The following is a 15,000-nucleotide window of genomic DNA, read 5'->3' as shown; positions in this document are numbered from 1 at the left end:
TATATATACTGTATATACGTATATATATATATATACATATATATATGTATATATATATATATACGTATATATATATACATATATATGTATATATATAAGTATATATATACTGTATATATATACATATATATATATACATATATGCATATATATGTATATATATATAGATATATATATATAAATATACATATGTATATACACATATACATATATATATATATATATATATATATATAGAGAGAGAGAGAGAGAGAGAGAGAGAGAGAGAGAGAGAGAGAGACAGACAGACAGACAGACAGAGAGAGACAGAAAGAGAGAGGGGAAGGAAGATAGATAAGCAGAGAGGCAGACAGAGATAGAGAGAAAAAGAGAGAGAGAGAGACAGAGAGAGAGAGAGAGAAAGAGAGAGAGAGAGAGAGAAAGAAAGAGCAAATGAACACGTTTTTCATCGTAATAAAACATTTTTCATTATAATCACCCGCATATCCAAATGCATTTCTTATTAGGATCATAATTAACATCTTTCTCTTATGCAAAGTTAAGAAAAAATATGCATGATCAAATGAAACAAAAAAGCAAAAATATCTTAATACGGTTGGAAAAGAAAGGACAATTTTTAGAACCAAATTTTTTGCTTCAAAGCCTGTTTTCTCGTATTTTTTTCTTGAATCCATTTGTTTTACTTTTGGAAGTTCCTTTATTCTTCTTCTTCAGTGGGCACGTGAATATATAACCTTACATTGTCATTAAGGGCACGTTTGAAGTAGAGCACCTTTTCTCTCCTTAATCTTCCCTTAATCTAACTAATGAGCCTCTTCTATTCTCTTCAGAAGGATTAACCTCCCTCCCCCCCAAGGAAAAAGGACTTCACAACCGCTTGGTAAAAAAAAAAAAAAAAAAAAAAAAAAAAAAAAAAAAAAAAAAAAAAAAAAAAAAAAAAAAAAAAAAAAAAAAAAAAAAAAAAAAAAAAAAAAAAAAAAAAAAAAAAAAAAATCCACAGCACCCTACTCGACCACCTGGCGTCCCAAAGGCTCAATGATCACTAACTTCCTTCCTTCACCTACCGACGAAGGACGACCTACCTGCCGAAGTTGAAGTCCGGAGACATCATCATGATGTGCCAGACATCGCGGCCGTTGCAGAGGACATTGTGCTTTGTCTGCGCCTCCGGGTTGTGGCTCCTCGAGTCGCAGAACTGGGTCACCTAAAGAAGGAGAGAAAGAGAAACAGAGGTCTTAGTGTCATCGCCTGAAGAGGAAAGAGAGAAAGAGAGGAAGACAGAGAAAAGGAAGGAGAGAGAGAAAAGAAGAGAAAGAGAGACAGAGACAGAGAGAGAGAGAGAGAGAGAGAGAGAGAGAGAGAGAGAGAGAGAGAGAGAGAGAGAGAGAGAGAGAGAGAGTGAGTGAGATTTAGTGTTATTGCTTAAAGAGAAATCATAGAATAAGAAAGAGAAAAGAATAGAAAAAGAGAGAGGTTTTAGTGCCATCGCCTGGAAAGGAAAGATATAAAGAGAGGAAGAGAGAAAGAAAGAAAAGAGGAAGGAGAGAGAATTCTTAGTGTCATCACTTTAAGAGGATAGAGGGAGAAAGAGAGAGAGAGAGAGAGAGAGAGAGAGAGAGAGAGAGAGAGAGAGAGAGAGAGAGAGAGAGAGAGAGAGAGAGAGAGAGAGAGAGAGAGAGAGAGAGATGGGGAGATAGGGGAGAGAAAGAGAGAGAAAAGGAAGGAAAGGGAGAGGTCTCAATGTAATCGCCTGAAGAAGAAAGAGAGGTCCGAGCAGACGGAGGATGAGTGTCGGGGTTGAGAGTAGGAGATTATAGGAGAATGAAGAGGAATAGTAAGAAGAAGAAGAAAGGACGGGAAGGAAGAATATGAGGAAGAGGAGGAGGGTAAGAGGGAGGAAGAGGAGGAGGCTGTAAAGGGTGTAGGAAGACAAGAAGTAGGAGGATTAAAGTGATATAGACGTATGTGAAAAAATCCATAAAGTCGGCCTCTATGACATGCAAAGGACATGGTGGCCGTATTCAGGTCCCCTCCCAAAGGGTTTGTGTAAAACATACGAGATGAAAATGATGCTTACATTACAATGTCAAAAACTAGATATAAGTTCAGTTAAGTCTAAAGATAACTATACAAATCATGAAACCCGGCTGTGAGCAAGCTTCGAATTAAGGTCCGTGAGGCGCGAGACCTGCACACGGATCTCGGTTCGAAGCTCGCTCACAGCCGGGTTTCATGATTTGAATGACATCAATGGCACGAGTGATTTATTCCATAACTATATATAATTTTTTATCTTCGTCTCTGTCTTTAGGGATCATGTTGCGATGAAATGGTGAATTTATAGTTTTAGTTAGAGATAAAAAATGTATATGAAAATGAGGGATACGGAAGTTAGAATTGATATGTATTTTTTCTTTTTTGAGTGAAAATCAGTTTTCTGTAATAAAAGATAATGCGTAACTCTGCTCCTGGAGGGTATCATTTAAGTCCCAAAAATGCTGAGCATAATATTTTATACATTCAATACCCATCACTGTTGCTACAAACACCATCCCACTCATATGGAGTGGAAAGTAAGAAACCCCTGATAGGGCAAGCTCTTTCAGTTGCGGCAAGCCGCTGGGTCTTTTAAGCCAATGTAGGGGTCGACTCCCCGCCTGGCCAGGGCTGTCAGGAACCAACACAAGAACCATGCAGCGGGTCCTTGGAATCGGACTCACGACCACGTGATCATGAATTCGACACCGTATCCACTGGACTACCGTGCTACAAAATCGTATTTACAGTCACCTTGAATGGAAACGGTGTTTCATCTACTGCAGTTAGGTGAAATGATGAAGCACGAACTTGAGCACCCATTACTATCAAATCTCTCAGAAGTGCTGTCGTTAAAAACTATGCTCGATTGATTGAGTGGGAGGCAGCTGAAGTTTAGGTGTAATTACAGTGGCGAAGAATGCATTGTCAACATACTTGACTTCAATTTAATTAGATTTCAATTAAAGTTGTACATGAAGGACATAATCAGTAATTAAGCTCTCTCCGATTAGTTAAAATCTACTAATCCAAAAGAATGTAGGTCTGATTAAGTTTAACCCTCTTCGTTGGTCTCCAAAACAGAATTAATGCTCAACATCAGCCGTGCAACATTTTGCGACCTACAACGACAAGCAATTTCAATTTCATTGTCATTAGTGGTTGTCCCTTTGCTCTGAAAGGTCCCCCCCCCCCGGAGTCAAAGGATCTTCATCAGCAACATTATTACTGGAAGATGCAGTAGCTGCAAATAACTGCAGCTTTACAGCAACCGAATACAATTACTCGTACAAGTTTTCCCAAGTTCAAATGGATACAATCTCTCTCTCTCTCTCTCTCTCTCTCTCTCTCTCTCTCTCTCTGTCTCTCTCTCTCTCTCTCTCTCTCTTGCCTCGGTGAGGTCGCTGACAAAGTGAATGGGGTCACTGAGACTGTTGGCGCCAACTCACTTACTCACACATATTCTCTTTCTCTTGCCTCGATGAGGTCGTCGCTATGTGACACAGGTCACTGACACTGTCGGTGTCAACTCACTCACTCATTTTCTATCTCTCTATCTCTCTCTCTCTCTCTCTCGCCTCAATGAGGTCGTCGCCATGACGACAAGAGTCACTGAGACGGTCGATGCTAGGAACCAGCATTCGTCTTGACGCCAAGAATCAACAAGATCTTCCCCATTTTCACGGGTTACCTCTTTCGATGTGACTGATGATTTGACCATTTATTCTAGCTGCCCTCAAGCAATTTTATTCACTTGAACAAAACCCCTAGCGCAAGAAAAGGGTTAGACAATGTACAGGTCTGCTTAAAGGATTATCACACTGGATTATCTTTCCTCCAACCTCCAATTAATCGGCAGTACCGCCCACCTCCAGAACTTTTTGTCCGCCGTAAAATCACTATTTTGTTTTTTCAACAAAAATACAGAGAACTTCATTTGATATATAGGAGGATCTATTCCTCCAGCATATCAGATTCCTTCCTGAGAGCTGAGGGCTGCATATCTGCTCCAACGGTCGGAGGGAAAATAGCCCAATGTGATAACGCCTTTACCCAGTTCGTCATGTCTTGTTCATGGTGCCCCACGCCCTGTCCTTTGGGAAACACACTTTGAATAACAATGAATCGGAATCTCATCAAGTCAAACCTTAAATGTTGTAAATTATTAATTCATTCAACAATTACTACACATTCACTGAAGACTCTCATTTCCATGCCTTCAATTTTAATAAACATGTTATATATAACGACTCACGATTAAAACAGTTTAGCAAAATATTTTTACGGGTTTAATTATAGAATCTTTTAACAAAATTGAAACTGTACATCTACAATAAGGTCATACTCTCAGGATTTGTTGGACAAATAGCTACGAGAGAGTGACATCATCAGCCTCATGCAAAGGTCTAGAGGTTCTTTCATACTGAATTTGGCCTTGGCCCATAGACCCCTGATAATCCACGCAGTTCTTCAGGTGGGCTCTCCAATAGAAAAGTAATCAGGAGTTTTTCAGTGTCTAGCAGTTATATTCAAAGTTGAAGAAGTTTGGTGGATCTATGGGGACAAAATTACATAAGTCTGGGTTACGTGACGACAGCCAGGTTGAAAAATTCTCAAGGTTGAGACACAAAGCATCACTTCGGTCGGGTGTCTGTAGAACTACCGTATCTTGTGAATGTGAATAACATGTCATAGGTGATATATCTGTCGACATGCAACGTTATCATGATCAAATTACTTATGTAGCAATAGAGCCAACATTCTAAAAAATTGGGTGATATCCTTATGGACCAGAGTCACACAGCATTATTTTATGATTGGCGACTAAACTTCACTTAAAAATGAAAATCGACTATGTTTAACTTCTATCATCCCTCCATCCTGTGACCCAACGGAAATCTCTCCCTTGATACCACTGTGAATCTTTGGTGAGATCGTTTCCTCAGAGGTAGAATTACATGTTATTTCTGGGAAAATACAACATAATGAGCTCGTTATATATAAATCAGTAGGTGTTACTCAGGTCATGTCAAACTAGGGTAGCTGCTTCAAACAGTGAGATGGTAAGTGGTTATGTTTCTGTGATCAGAGCCGAAGAGGTACAATTTCTACGTAGTAGAATTGTAGCCTTAGAGAGGACTGTTGAGAGCATTAAAGAGGAGAATCGAGTTCTTCGCTCGAAGGCCCAAAACACGGACGACAAACCATGTTTGGAGCCTGGGTGGAAAACGGTGACAAACAAAACACGAAGAGATGGTAAAAAGCCCTCACCAGACCCGCTTGAATGCAGAAACCCTTTTCAAGCTCTCGCAGGCCTACAAGAAGAAGAAACAAAGATGCAAGAGAAGAAGGGTAAGGGCAGTCGCTAGATCCCTGCCCACAGGTAAGATTTTGGTTGTAGGGGATAGCCAGGTGAAGTATCCACGGGCGGGGATAGGTGATGTTAGAGGCTAGAGTATGTTAGAGAATAGTGTATAATCGGGAAAGGTGTAAAATCCATAGTTTGCTTGAGTGCTGGGTGGGTGACATAGGTAAGTTAGGGAGCGTAGAGTTGGAGGCATGTAGCATTCCAGGTCTATTACAATGAATTGCAGGCTGGCAAAACATTGTAAGGTTAATGGATGGGCATTTATCGACAACTGGGATCGCTTTTACGGTAAGAATCATCTATATACAAGGGACAGGGTGCATTTATCACCCAAAGGATTCCAGCTCCTTGCTGAATCACTTGAGCGAGAAATAGGTATCATGCATTTTTCTATGTAGATTACGTGGAAGCCGGGGGTAAGTATCGGAATATAGTTTAGGCAATAGAAGCAGCTTAGAGAGGGACTGTGAAAAACAATCACCTAATCAGGTGGAGGAAGGATAAACTAAAAGTTAACCATACAAACAGCAGAAGCGTAACAAATAAAATTTATTTGCTGCAAGTTAAAGCATGCATAGATAGATTTTATATTATAGCTATTACTGAATCCTGGGTCAATATGGCTGATAGACATTTCCTTCCGGAAATTGAGATAAAAGGATATATATATATATATATATATATATATATATATATATATATATATATATATATATATATATATATATATATATTCACAAGGACAGGGTTGGCAGGAGTGGGGGAGGAGTAGCACTTTTCGTTCAAAACACAATAAATTGTATTATCAACATTTCCATAGAGGAAGGGGATAGTACGGAATCTATTTGGGTGGAGAATATAGGCAAGAATAAGAAACATATTATTGGCATCCTATATAGACCTTCTAACCTCAGTACTGAGCAGACTGATCCCCTGATTTATGAAGTTCGAAGGGTCCCAGTGCAAAACGTTGTGATCATGGGAGATTTTAATATAGAAACATTGACTAGGAAATTTTAGTAGGAGATCAGGAAGCGCAAAATTTTTTAGGCGTTGTGTATGATAATTTCCTAAAACAAATGATCACCAGTCCTACGAGGGGAGAGAATACACTGTACATACTTTTAAATTATAATGAACATCCAACGAGAAACGTAAAGCTGGGAGATAGCCTAGATTCTAGCGATCATCAAGGAATAAGTTTTAATATTATTTGGGAAGAATTAAATAGTACGAATAACGTTTAAGTACCGGACTCCAGGAAAGGCAATTTTGATGAGTTGAGAAGGTATTTTGGACATCTGGTCACTTACGAGATCGACCCAGGAGGCCATGACGAGGTAAGATACACGGTCAGTCCGGACGTCATTAGTGTGGACAGGATTCGGGTCACGGAGGGTAATATGTGTACCCCGGTCCAGTTTCCTTACAAGCGCGGGTAAACACCCCGGTCCAGTTTCCTTACAAGCGCGGGGTAAACACCCCGGTCAGCGATTTGGATGAAGTGCATAGTAACCTAACAGCTTTAAATCTAAATACACAAAATAAAATAATCTAACCCCCCCCCCCAATCAATACGGAAGAATTATAATATTCCCAAATGGATGACGGACACGTTGAAATATGAGATTGGAATGAAAAGAGGATTTCACGTAAGAATAAAAAACAGCTAAACACCTTAGATCCAAATATAATGATATAGCAACACTGGCTAAAAAGAACACGCGTACAACGAAACGTAATTATGAAATTAAGGTTGCCAGACAAGCTAGGTTCAACCCATTTTTTTTTCTCTGCAGAACAAAAAAAAAAAAAAAAAAAAAAAAAAAAGGAAATGATAGGCCCAATAAAAAACGACGAAGATGTCATGGTAGAATCAGAGGAAAAAATAATTAAGTCGTTTAACAAATATTTTCTTCAGTGGGGATGAAGAAAGTAGACTATCACATATCAGCATTAGCAAGGCAGAAGTAATCAAACAGATTGAAAGAATTAAAGCTACAAAATCCCTTGCTCCAGACGAATTTTTTCCGAGAGTGTTTAAAGAGTATAAATTTGAAATCTGCGACTAGTTAACAGAAATATTTAATTAATCGGTAGACACTGGTTTTGTGCCTGTTGCTTGGGAGCAGGCAAGCATTTTTCCTGATTTCAAAATGGAAATAAATCGTCTATATGCAATTACAGGCCAATCAGTTTGACATCAGTTATAGGTAAAATGCTTGAATCAATAATAGTTAATAAACTCAGAGATCACATCGAGAGACAATTTGATTCGTGACTTACAGCATGGTTTCTCCAAGGGTAAGTCATGTGTGACTAATCTTTTATATTTTTACACTAACTTATATGAGGTGTCACATGAAAGTTAAGATGTTATTTACCTTGACTTTAGCAAAGCGTTCGACAAGATGCCCCACCAGAGAATTAGATAAATAAAATCAAAGCCCATGACATAGGTGGAAAAGTGTTAGGATGGGTTAGAGCTTGGATCAGTGACAGAAAACAGCGGGTCACCATAAATGGTGTAAAATCGAAATGGAGGATTGTTTCTAGTGGAGTTCCCGAGGGCTCGTTTTGGGTTCCTTGTTAGTAAGTTTGCGGACGACATTAAAATAGGACGCCTAATTAGGTCAGGAGACGACGCCGAGATTCTGTAGGATGCTCTTAACAAATTGTTCACATGGTGGATGAAATGGCAAATGGACTTCAATATCTCAAAGTGCAGCGTATTAAACGTAATACTACACAAGCTCAAGAGCAGATATAGCTTAGATAACAGGCTTTTAGGGAAAACTAAGTGCGAGAGAGACTTGGGAGTTCTACTGACTCCTGAGCTTAAATCCAGGAAACAGTGCATTAGCGCCAGGAATAAAGCTAACAAATCATTAGGTTTCATTGCTAGGACGGTTACGAATGGAAGTCCAAAGGTAATTGTTAAATTTTATCTAGTGGTATAGTTTTGGTCTCCGTCTTATAGAATGGGCATCAATTCACTAGAATCAGTACAGAGGAGAATTACCAAAATGATACATGGGGTCAAAAATTTACCTTACGAAGAGAGGCTAAGGCACCTTAACTCTGGAAAGACACAGAGTGCGGGTTGATCTAATACAGGTGTTTAAGTGGATTAAAGGCTTTAACAAGGGTGACGCAAACAAGGTCATCATAATAAGACAAAATGGGAGGACTCGCACTAATGGATTTGAATTAGACAATTTTAGATTTAAGAAGCAAATAGGCAAGAATTGGCTTACTAATAGGGTGTCTGTCTAGTTTTTGCAACCGGGACTTATTGATAATGGATGATTTCAATTTTACATTTATTGGATGACCCTAGAACGTGGCCATATAGGTAGTCGCTTGGTAGATTTCTCGGCAGCAATTACTTAGCTCAGCATGTAAAGAACCCATATGACATGGAAACTTACTCGGTCTATATATCACTAGCGGTGAATGCATGATAATCGATGTAAAAGTCGGTGAAACTATTGCAAATAGCAATCCCAGCTTAGATTCAAACTGCTAAAAAAAATTGGAATAAATAATTGTGTTTCCAAACAACCCGATTTCAGTAAAGCTCAGTTCATAGGACTACGTCAGGAGCTTCAGCTTACAGATTGGGGGGCAAAATTAAGCGAAAGGCCTGCAGCTCAGATGTGCAAAATGTTTCAAAATACGCTTACTAAGATGATTCATACTTACATCCCATTTAAGGACAAACGCCCCACAAAATGGCTTGACAAAGAAACTGAAAAAAATATTGCTAAAAAGAGACTGGCTTATAAGAAATACAAGTGCTCTCTCTCTCTCTCTCTCTCTCTCTCTCTCTCTCTCTATATATATATAGATATATATATATATATATATATATATATGTATATATATGTATATATATATATCATATGCATATGATAGTTTGCGGGTAGAATTAACCCAAACAATTGGACAAAAAAATTAATGTTAGTGTAATATATAGGCCAAAGACATTATCATTATTCATAGTATATATAAATGATATACACTACGGACTAAACTCTATTGTTTCCAAATTTGCTGATGATACAAAACTGTGCGGAGTGGCAAATGATCACTTAAACCAATTAGATATTCAAGAAAATTTAGATAAATTACAGCAATAGTCTGAAAATTGGCTAATAAAATTTAACATAATTAAATGCATAGGTAAAAAAAAAATACAGTAAGTACGATTACAATTTATTTGGAAATTCGTTAAAAAAACTGAATAGTGAAAATAATCTCGGCGTAATAATCAGTAACGATTTCAAATCATCTAAGCAGTGTATTTCAGCCTCTGAGAAAACAAATATAATTTTAAGACTGCTTGCGCCATCTTTTGACTTTAAAAGTTCATCTCTCATTAACAAGCTATATAAATCGTTAGTTCGTCTACATTTGGAATATGCTATTTCCGTATGGTCACCGAATCTCATTAAAGACATTGACAGATTGAAAAAAGTACAACGGCAAGCCACAAAACTGATTTCAAAAATAAAAAATTAGTCATACGAAAATCGACTGAAACATATGAATTTGTTTTCCAGAGGTGACTTGATACAGGTCTTTAAGATTCTAAAGGGAATTGACAACATAAAAAGTGACAAAACTTTCACACTTAATGAGAATCAGACAAGAATTTTTTTTTTAAACTGTCAGGAAATAGATTTAATTTGAAAGTGGCTAGAAACAACTTTGCCAACCGTGTAGTTAGTGAATATAATAAGCTTCCTGCAGAGGCAGTGGAATATAGTTCAATTGATTTCGGTCGCATTATATATATATCTATCTATCTATCTATATATATATATATATATATATATATATATATGTATATATATATACATACATATATATATGTATATATATATATACAGTATATATATATATATATATATACACTCTATATACATATACACACACACACACACACACATATATATATATATATATATATATATATATATATATATATATATTTATACCAAAGTCACTCTTGAACTGAGAAAGCAAATGAAGATAATTTTGACGGTATTGGACATAGGTTATCTTGTTCGTGAATGAAGTCTTCTGGCATCAGCTCTTATGAAGTAAGGAAAGTTAGTCATCGAGGAGGAAAGGGCTCAAGAGCTCCGTGACCCAGGCGGTTTTCAGAAATGAAGTTGAGAGAGATGAGATTTTCTCTTTCTCATTCATCTTACTTTTAACTTCCCTTCCTTCCTCTCTCTACACTTAGATATCCACTATATTTCCTTCCATGGCCAATTATTTCAGAAATGGAGTTCATAGAAGAGAGAGAAGTTTACGCCTTTCACCTTTTCATTCAACTTCCCTATTTTTAACTTACATGCTTTCCTCTCCTCGTCTTCTTTTTACACACCTTCACGCTTTATTTCATTCCCACTAAACAACCAAATAATTAATAGCCTCTCATCGGAACACGCTCGCATTTTTCTTTTTTTTAGTACTAATTCTCGGCACATTACATAACCTATAAATTCCCTCTCAACTACCTTCCCACGAATCATCACAGCCCATGTATACTTATGTTTACTTTTCTTCTTAAGAAGTGTTTCCCTTTCACTGCACATCTACAGCTCTCTGTCAGGATTCCCTCCCGACTATTCCATCCACTGTCTTATGTTCTACGCTAGCATTACGATCCTCAACATTGCTACTTTCACATACCTCCTAAACAGCAGACATACCCATCTGGATCACTCCAAAACGTTTCTCTTTTCTCATAACCATGACTATATACGCTTACAAATACCCACATCTCCCGTCCCAATTCTATTTCTTATATCATCATAGGTGACACTTTCACTCAATCACACACTCCTTTCATCATTTACCAACAGTGTCACTCTTTGTTTCCCTTGTCCTCTCGACATTCCTAATACCCTACCTATCACTCTCGAACTCCAGCTTATCTGTACCTTTCAGCTTAGTTTCACTCAATGCTAATGCATCCATCTTTTTTGTACTGCATCCGCGTACATTCAGTGACCCAGTTGCTAGGGTTCTGGTTAGAATCCTCCTCCCAGACTTTTTTATACACTGAATCTTCGTAGGACATTAGTTCAGTAGTGGGATCCCTATTCTCCTACGTCCCAATTAGTCGTCACCTTCGACAGCAGGGCAGGACTCGTAGTAATATATTTAAATTGGACAAATTTAGGTTTAAGAAGGAAATAGGCAAGAACTGGTTTACTATCTGAGTGGTTAACGAATGTAATAGACTTAGTAACCATATAGTGAGCGCTGAAACAACGGTTTGTTAATCAAGCATTATATAAATTTAATGATAGATATGGCAAGTGGTAAGAAACACAGAACTGCAGCCTCCTTCATTCTTAAGTTCTTATGTTCTTGAGGGAACACGGTAATGACATTCTTCGTTCTTAGCCACCAACACAAACGATTTTTTTTTTTTCAATAACACAAACGAATGATGTTTGGCTTTTGTTCGTAGGAATGCCCTAAAACCCCAAAGTATTGACTACATGAAACCATTGACTAATACTGCAGTACATGCGTACGTGTGTGTGTGTGTGTGTGTGTGTGTGTGTGTGTGTGTGTGTGTGTGTGTGTGTGTGTGTGTGTGTGTGTGTGTGTGCGTGCGTGCGTGCGTGCGTGCGTGCGTGCGTGTGTGTGTGTGTGTGTGTGTGTGTGTGTGTGTGTGTGTGTGTGTGTGTGTGTGTGTGTGTGTGTGTGTGTGTGTGGATACAGTATCTGACTAACAGAATTTTCACTGTCAATAAACATATATTTTTGACGATCGTTTCCAATATCTTTTTACGGTAAAAACACATCAACCAATATATGGGAATAATACAAATAAATGAAAATGCGTTGTAAAGCACTTCATCCTGGCAGCATTCCTAAGAGAAACTCGAATGTTGGACCTTCTGTAAAACATTATGACAAGGAGAGTCTAGATTATCTGGTAGTCGGTTTTGTGCCTCAGCCCATCAAAGTCTTCTAATGAGTATGTCTGGGTTTATTTTTGAAAAACGAAGCCAGGAAGTAAGATTTTTTCTTGTGCTTTGAAGTGAATAATCCACTACATCTCTCTTCGACTACCATACCCTTTTCTCCTTTACCCTGCGACTAATTAAGCAGAACTAGAAAAACATTCCTCAGATCACACGGTACGTCTTGTCTTTTCTGTCTCCAACTTGTTCTACACGATGGCCTAGCGATTGTAGATTTAGAAACGGACTGATTTATTCTGATGAGGAGAGAACCCGAAACAAAGAGGTAGCACTCTCTTTTTTGACATTTTTAGCATATTTGTATATTTCTTGAATTATTCAACTGACGCCAAATGATTTTATATAAGCAGCTGATTCCCGGCAAACGCATACAGACTTAATTACATCTGTGGACTCTCATCAGTTCATTCAAAGGTAATATTCTGAATAGTTCCTTAAAAAAAAGGAACACTGTACAGTGATTAACCTTCTGAGTAACTTATTCAACTTGTTTATCCATTTTATCTGCCGCCAGACGATTTTATTCAGTTGAGGGGGCGGGGCTAACCCGTTGAAGTTAACCAAGACATTTTTAGTATATCTGTATATTTCTTGAACTATTTAACTGATGCCAAATGATTTTATATAAGAAGCTGATTCCCGGCAAACGTATACAGACTTAATTACATCTGTGGACTCTCATCAGTTCATTCAAAGGTAGTATTTTGAATCGTTCTAAAAAAAAAAAAAAAAAAAAGGAACGTTGTACAGTGATTAACCTTCTGAGTAACTTATTCAACTTTTTTATCCATTTTATCTGCCACCAGACGATTTTATTCAGTTGAGGGGGCGGGGCAAACCCGTTAAAGTTAACCAAGGAATTAAAGAGAAGGTTTGTCTTGTCTCTCTCACTTTAATATCATGCAGGCGCATCTGCATAAGGCCATTACTGACGAACCTCAACCGCCGGTCAATTACAATAATGTCTAAGGAAAGGATCTAATTCAGTTACTGCGTTTGAGTAAGACTTGGTGGTAATACAACAGCCGTATTGGTGAGAAGGAAGGATTTGTGGTTCTCGAAAGTGGTGTCTGAGGCTATAGAGCTTCTCCAGCAAATGTATGAAGAGAGGAGATGGGAGGTCGCAAGATTGTTATGGAGATGGAGAAAACTAAAGAATATGATGGAATATGTAATTTTAACTTTATTATCTTGGCGAAAGTGGAGTTAGAGTGGTTGTGAGACTACCGACAGCGATCATTTAAGTGCTCCCAGCTTGAAGATGCAGTTTCGTTGCCACCTATTTGCAATTCTTACTAGCACTGCTTTGCCTCGTTCATTTATCTCCCTGCAAATGTAACTGGGGTGAGAATTATTCAGAGAAAACGGGGCCAGGGTGTGCCCCATTACTTTCGAGGCGGCACTTACCCCAAAACCGGTCAGAGAATCTACGAATGGCGATAGTAAGTCAAGTCTCAGAGGAAGCCCAGGCAGGAGTCGGGAGGCATAAACGCGAAAGACTAGAACATGAGCATAGAGCCTGCATAAAGAATGAATCATACAATCCTCTCGATTGTCAGTTTGCCTTTGTGTTTGGCCTCTCCTCGTTTTCCCGCGGCAAAGAACCGCCCTCGGCTTTATCGTCGAGGCAGATGAAGATGTTGCGGGTCGTGAGCCAGACACTTCGAGCAGGAATTTCAGAACATCGCGACCCGGTTTTATGACTCCCGGATTCCTGTTGCGTCTTCCTCCTTCCTCCTTCTCCCTCTTCTCTTCCTCCTCCTCCTGCCCTTCACTCCATTATTTATTTTCATTTTATCTATTTACTTACTTATTTATTTATTCATTTATTTATTTATTTATGTATTCATTTTTTGCAAATTCGTTTTCTTCCTCTCCTGAACTTTCGTCTTTGATTTCCCAGAATATAGTACTGAATGCATACATTTTGTGCAATCAGCCACGCAACATTCTTTTATGACTGGACTTGTATTTACAAAAATAAATAAAGGAATCATTAAGTAGATAAATAAATCAACAAACAAATAAAATAACATATAAATAAATGAAAAATAGGTTGATAAATAAACAAATAAAAAATAAATAAAAATACATAAATAATGTGGTCTCTTTTGATTTCTACCAAAATTCCGTTCTGCAATTCTCCTTACACCTCTACTCTACCACATCTATGAGACTCTTTAGTGCAAAATTCTCAATAGGGAAAAAAGCGCAGGTTATTGCCGACAAGATACAAATTCGTCTAAGACTTCTGCCTTTTTCTTTTTCTTTTTTTTCTTCTCGTATTATATTTTTATCTAACATCTCTCCTGGGCCTGACTCCTTTCTTCTTTGCCTTTTCTTCTTGGTACTCGCATGTACTATTTCGCCTCTTGTTGTAATGCAAATGTCATATGATGATGTGGAGTACTTTGTGAATAAGATTTTTTTTTTTATCATATTTGTTTGCACTTATTGAACACCTTTTTTTCTGGTCTCAGGCATTATACAAAATATAACTAGTGTAATTATGTTTAGAGGGATTTGAGTTGAAGGTTTATGAACAGACTCCATGACTTTGACTGTCACCTCTCTATTTAC

At 37.9% G+C, this 15,000-nt stretch overlaps 1 protein-coding gene across 1 annotated transcript in view; it reads right to left on the bottom strand.

Moving 5' to 3' along the window:
- Nucleotides 1-15,000, bottom strand: part of LOC143041529 (calcium-activated chloride channel regulator 4A-like) — a 148,635-nt gene that overhangs the window by 103,903 nt on the left and 29,732 nt on the right. The window contains exon 3 of the mRNA XM_076213514.1: nucleotides 1,083-1,204. Coding sequence (XP_076069629.1) covers nucleotides 1,083-1,204 — 122 coding nt within the window. The remainder of the gene's footprint in view (nucleotides 1-1,082; nucleotides 1,205-15,000) is intronic.

Source organism: Oratosquilla oratoria, chromosome 3, assembly GCF_046742065.1.
Source record: "Oratosquilla oratoria isolate Oo_2021 chromosome 3, ASM4674206v1, whole genome shotgun sequence".
NCBI lineage: Eukaryota > Metazoa > Arthropoda > Malacostraca > Stomatopoda > Squillidae > Oratosquilla > Oratosquilla oratoria.
The sequence above is the reverse complement of the archived record's forward strand: the minus strand, read 5'-3'. Positions and strand labels throughout refer to the sequence as shown.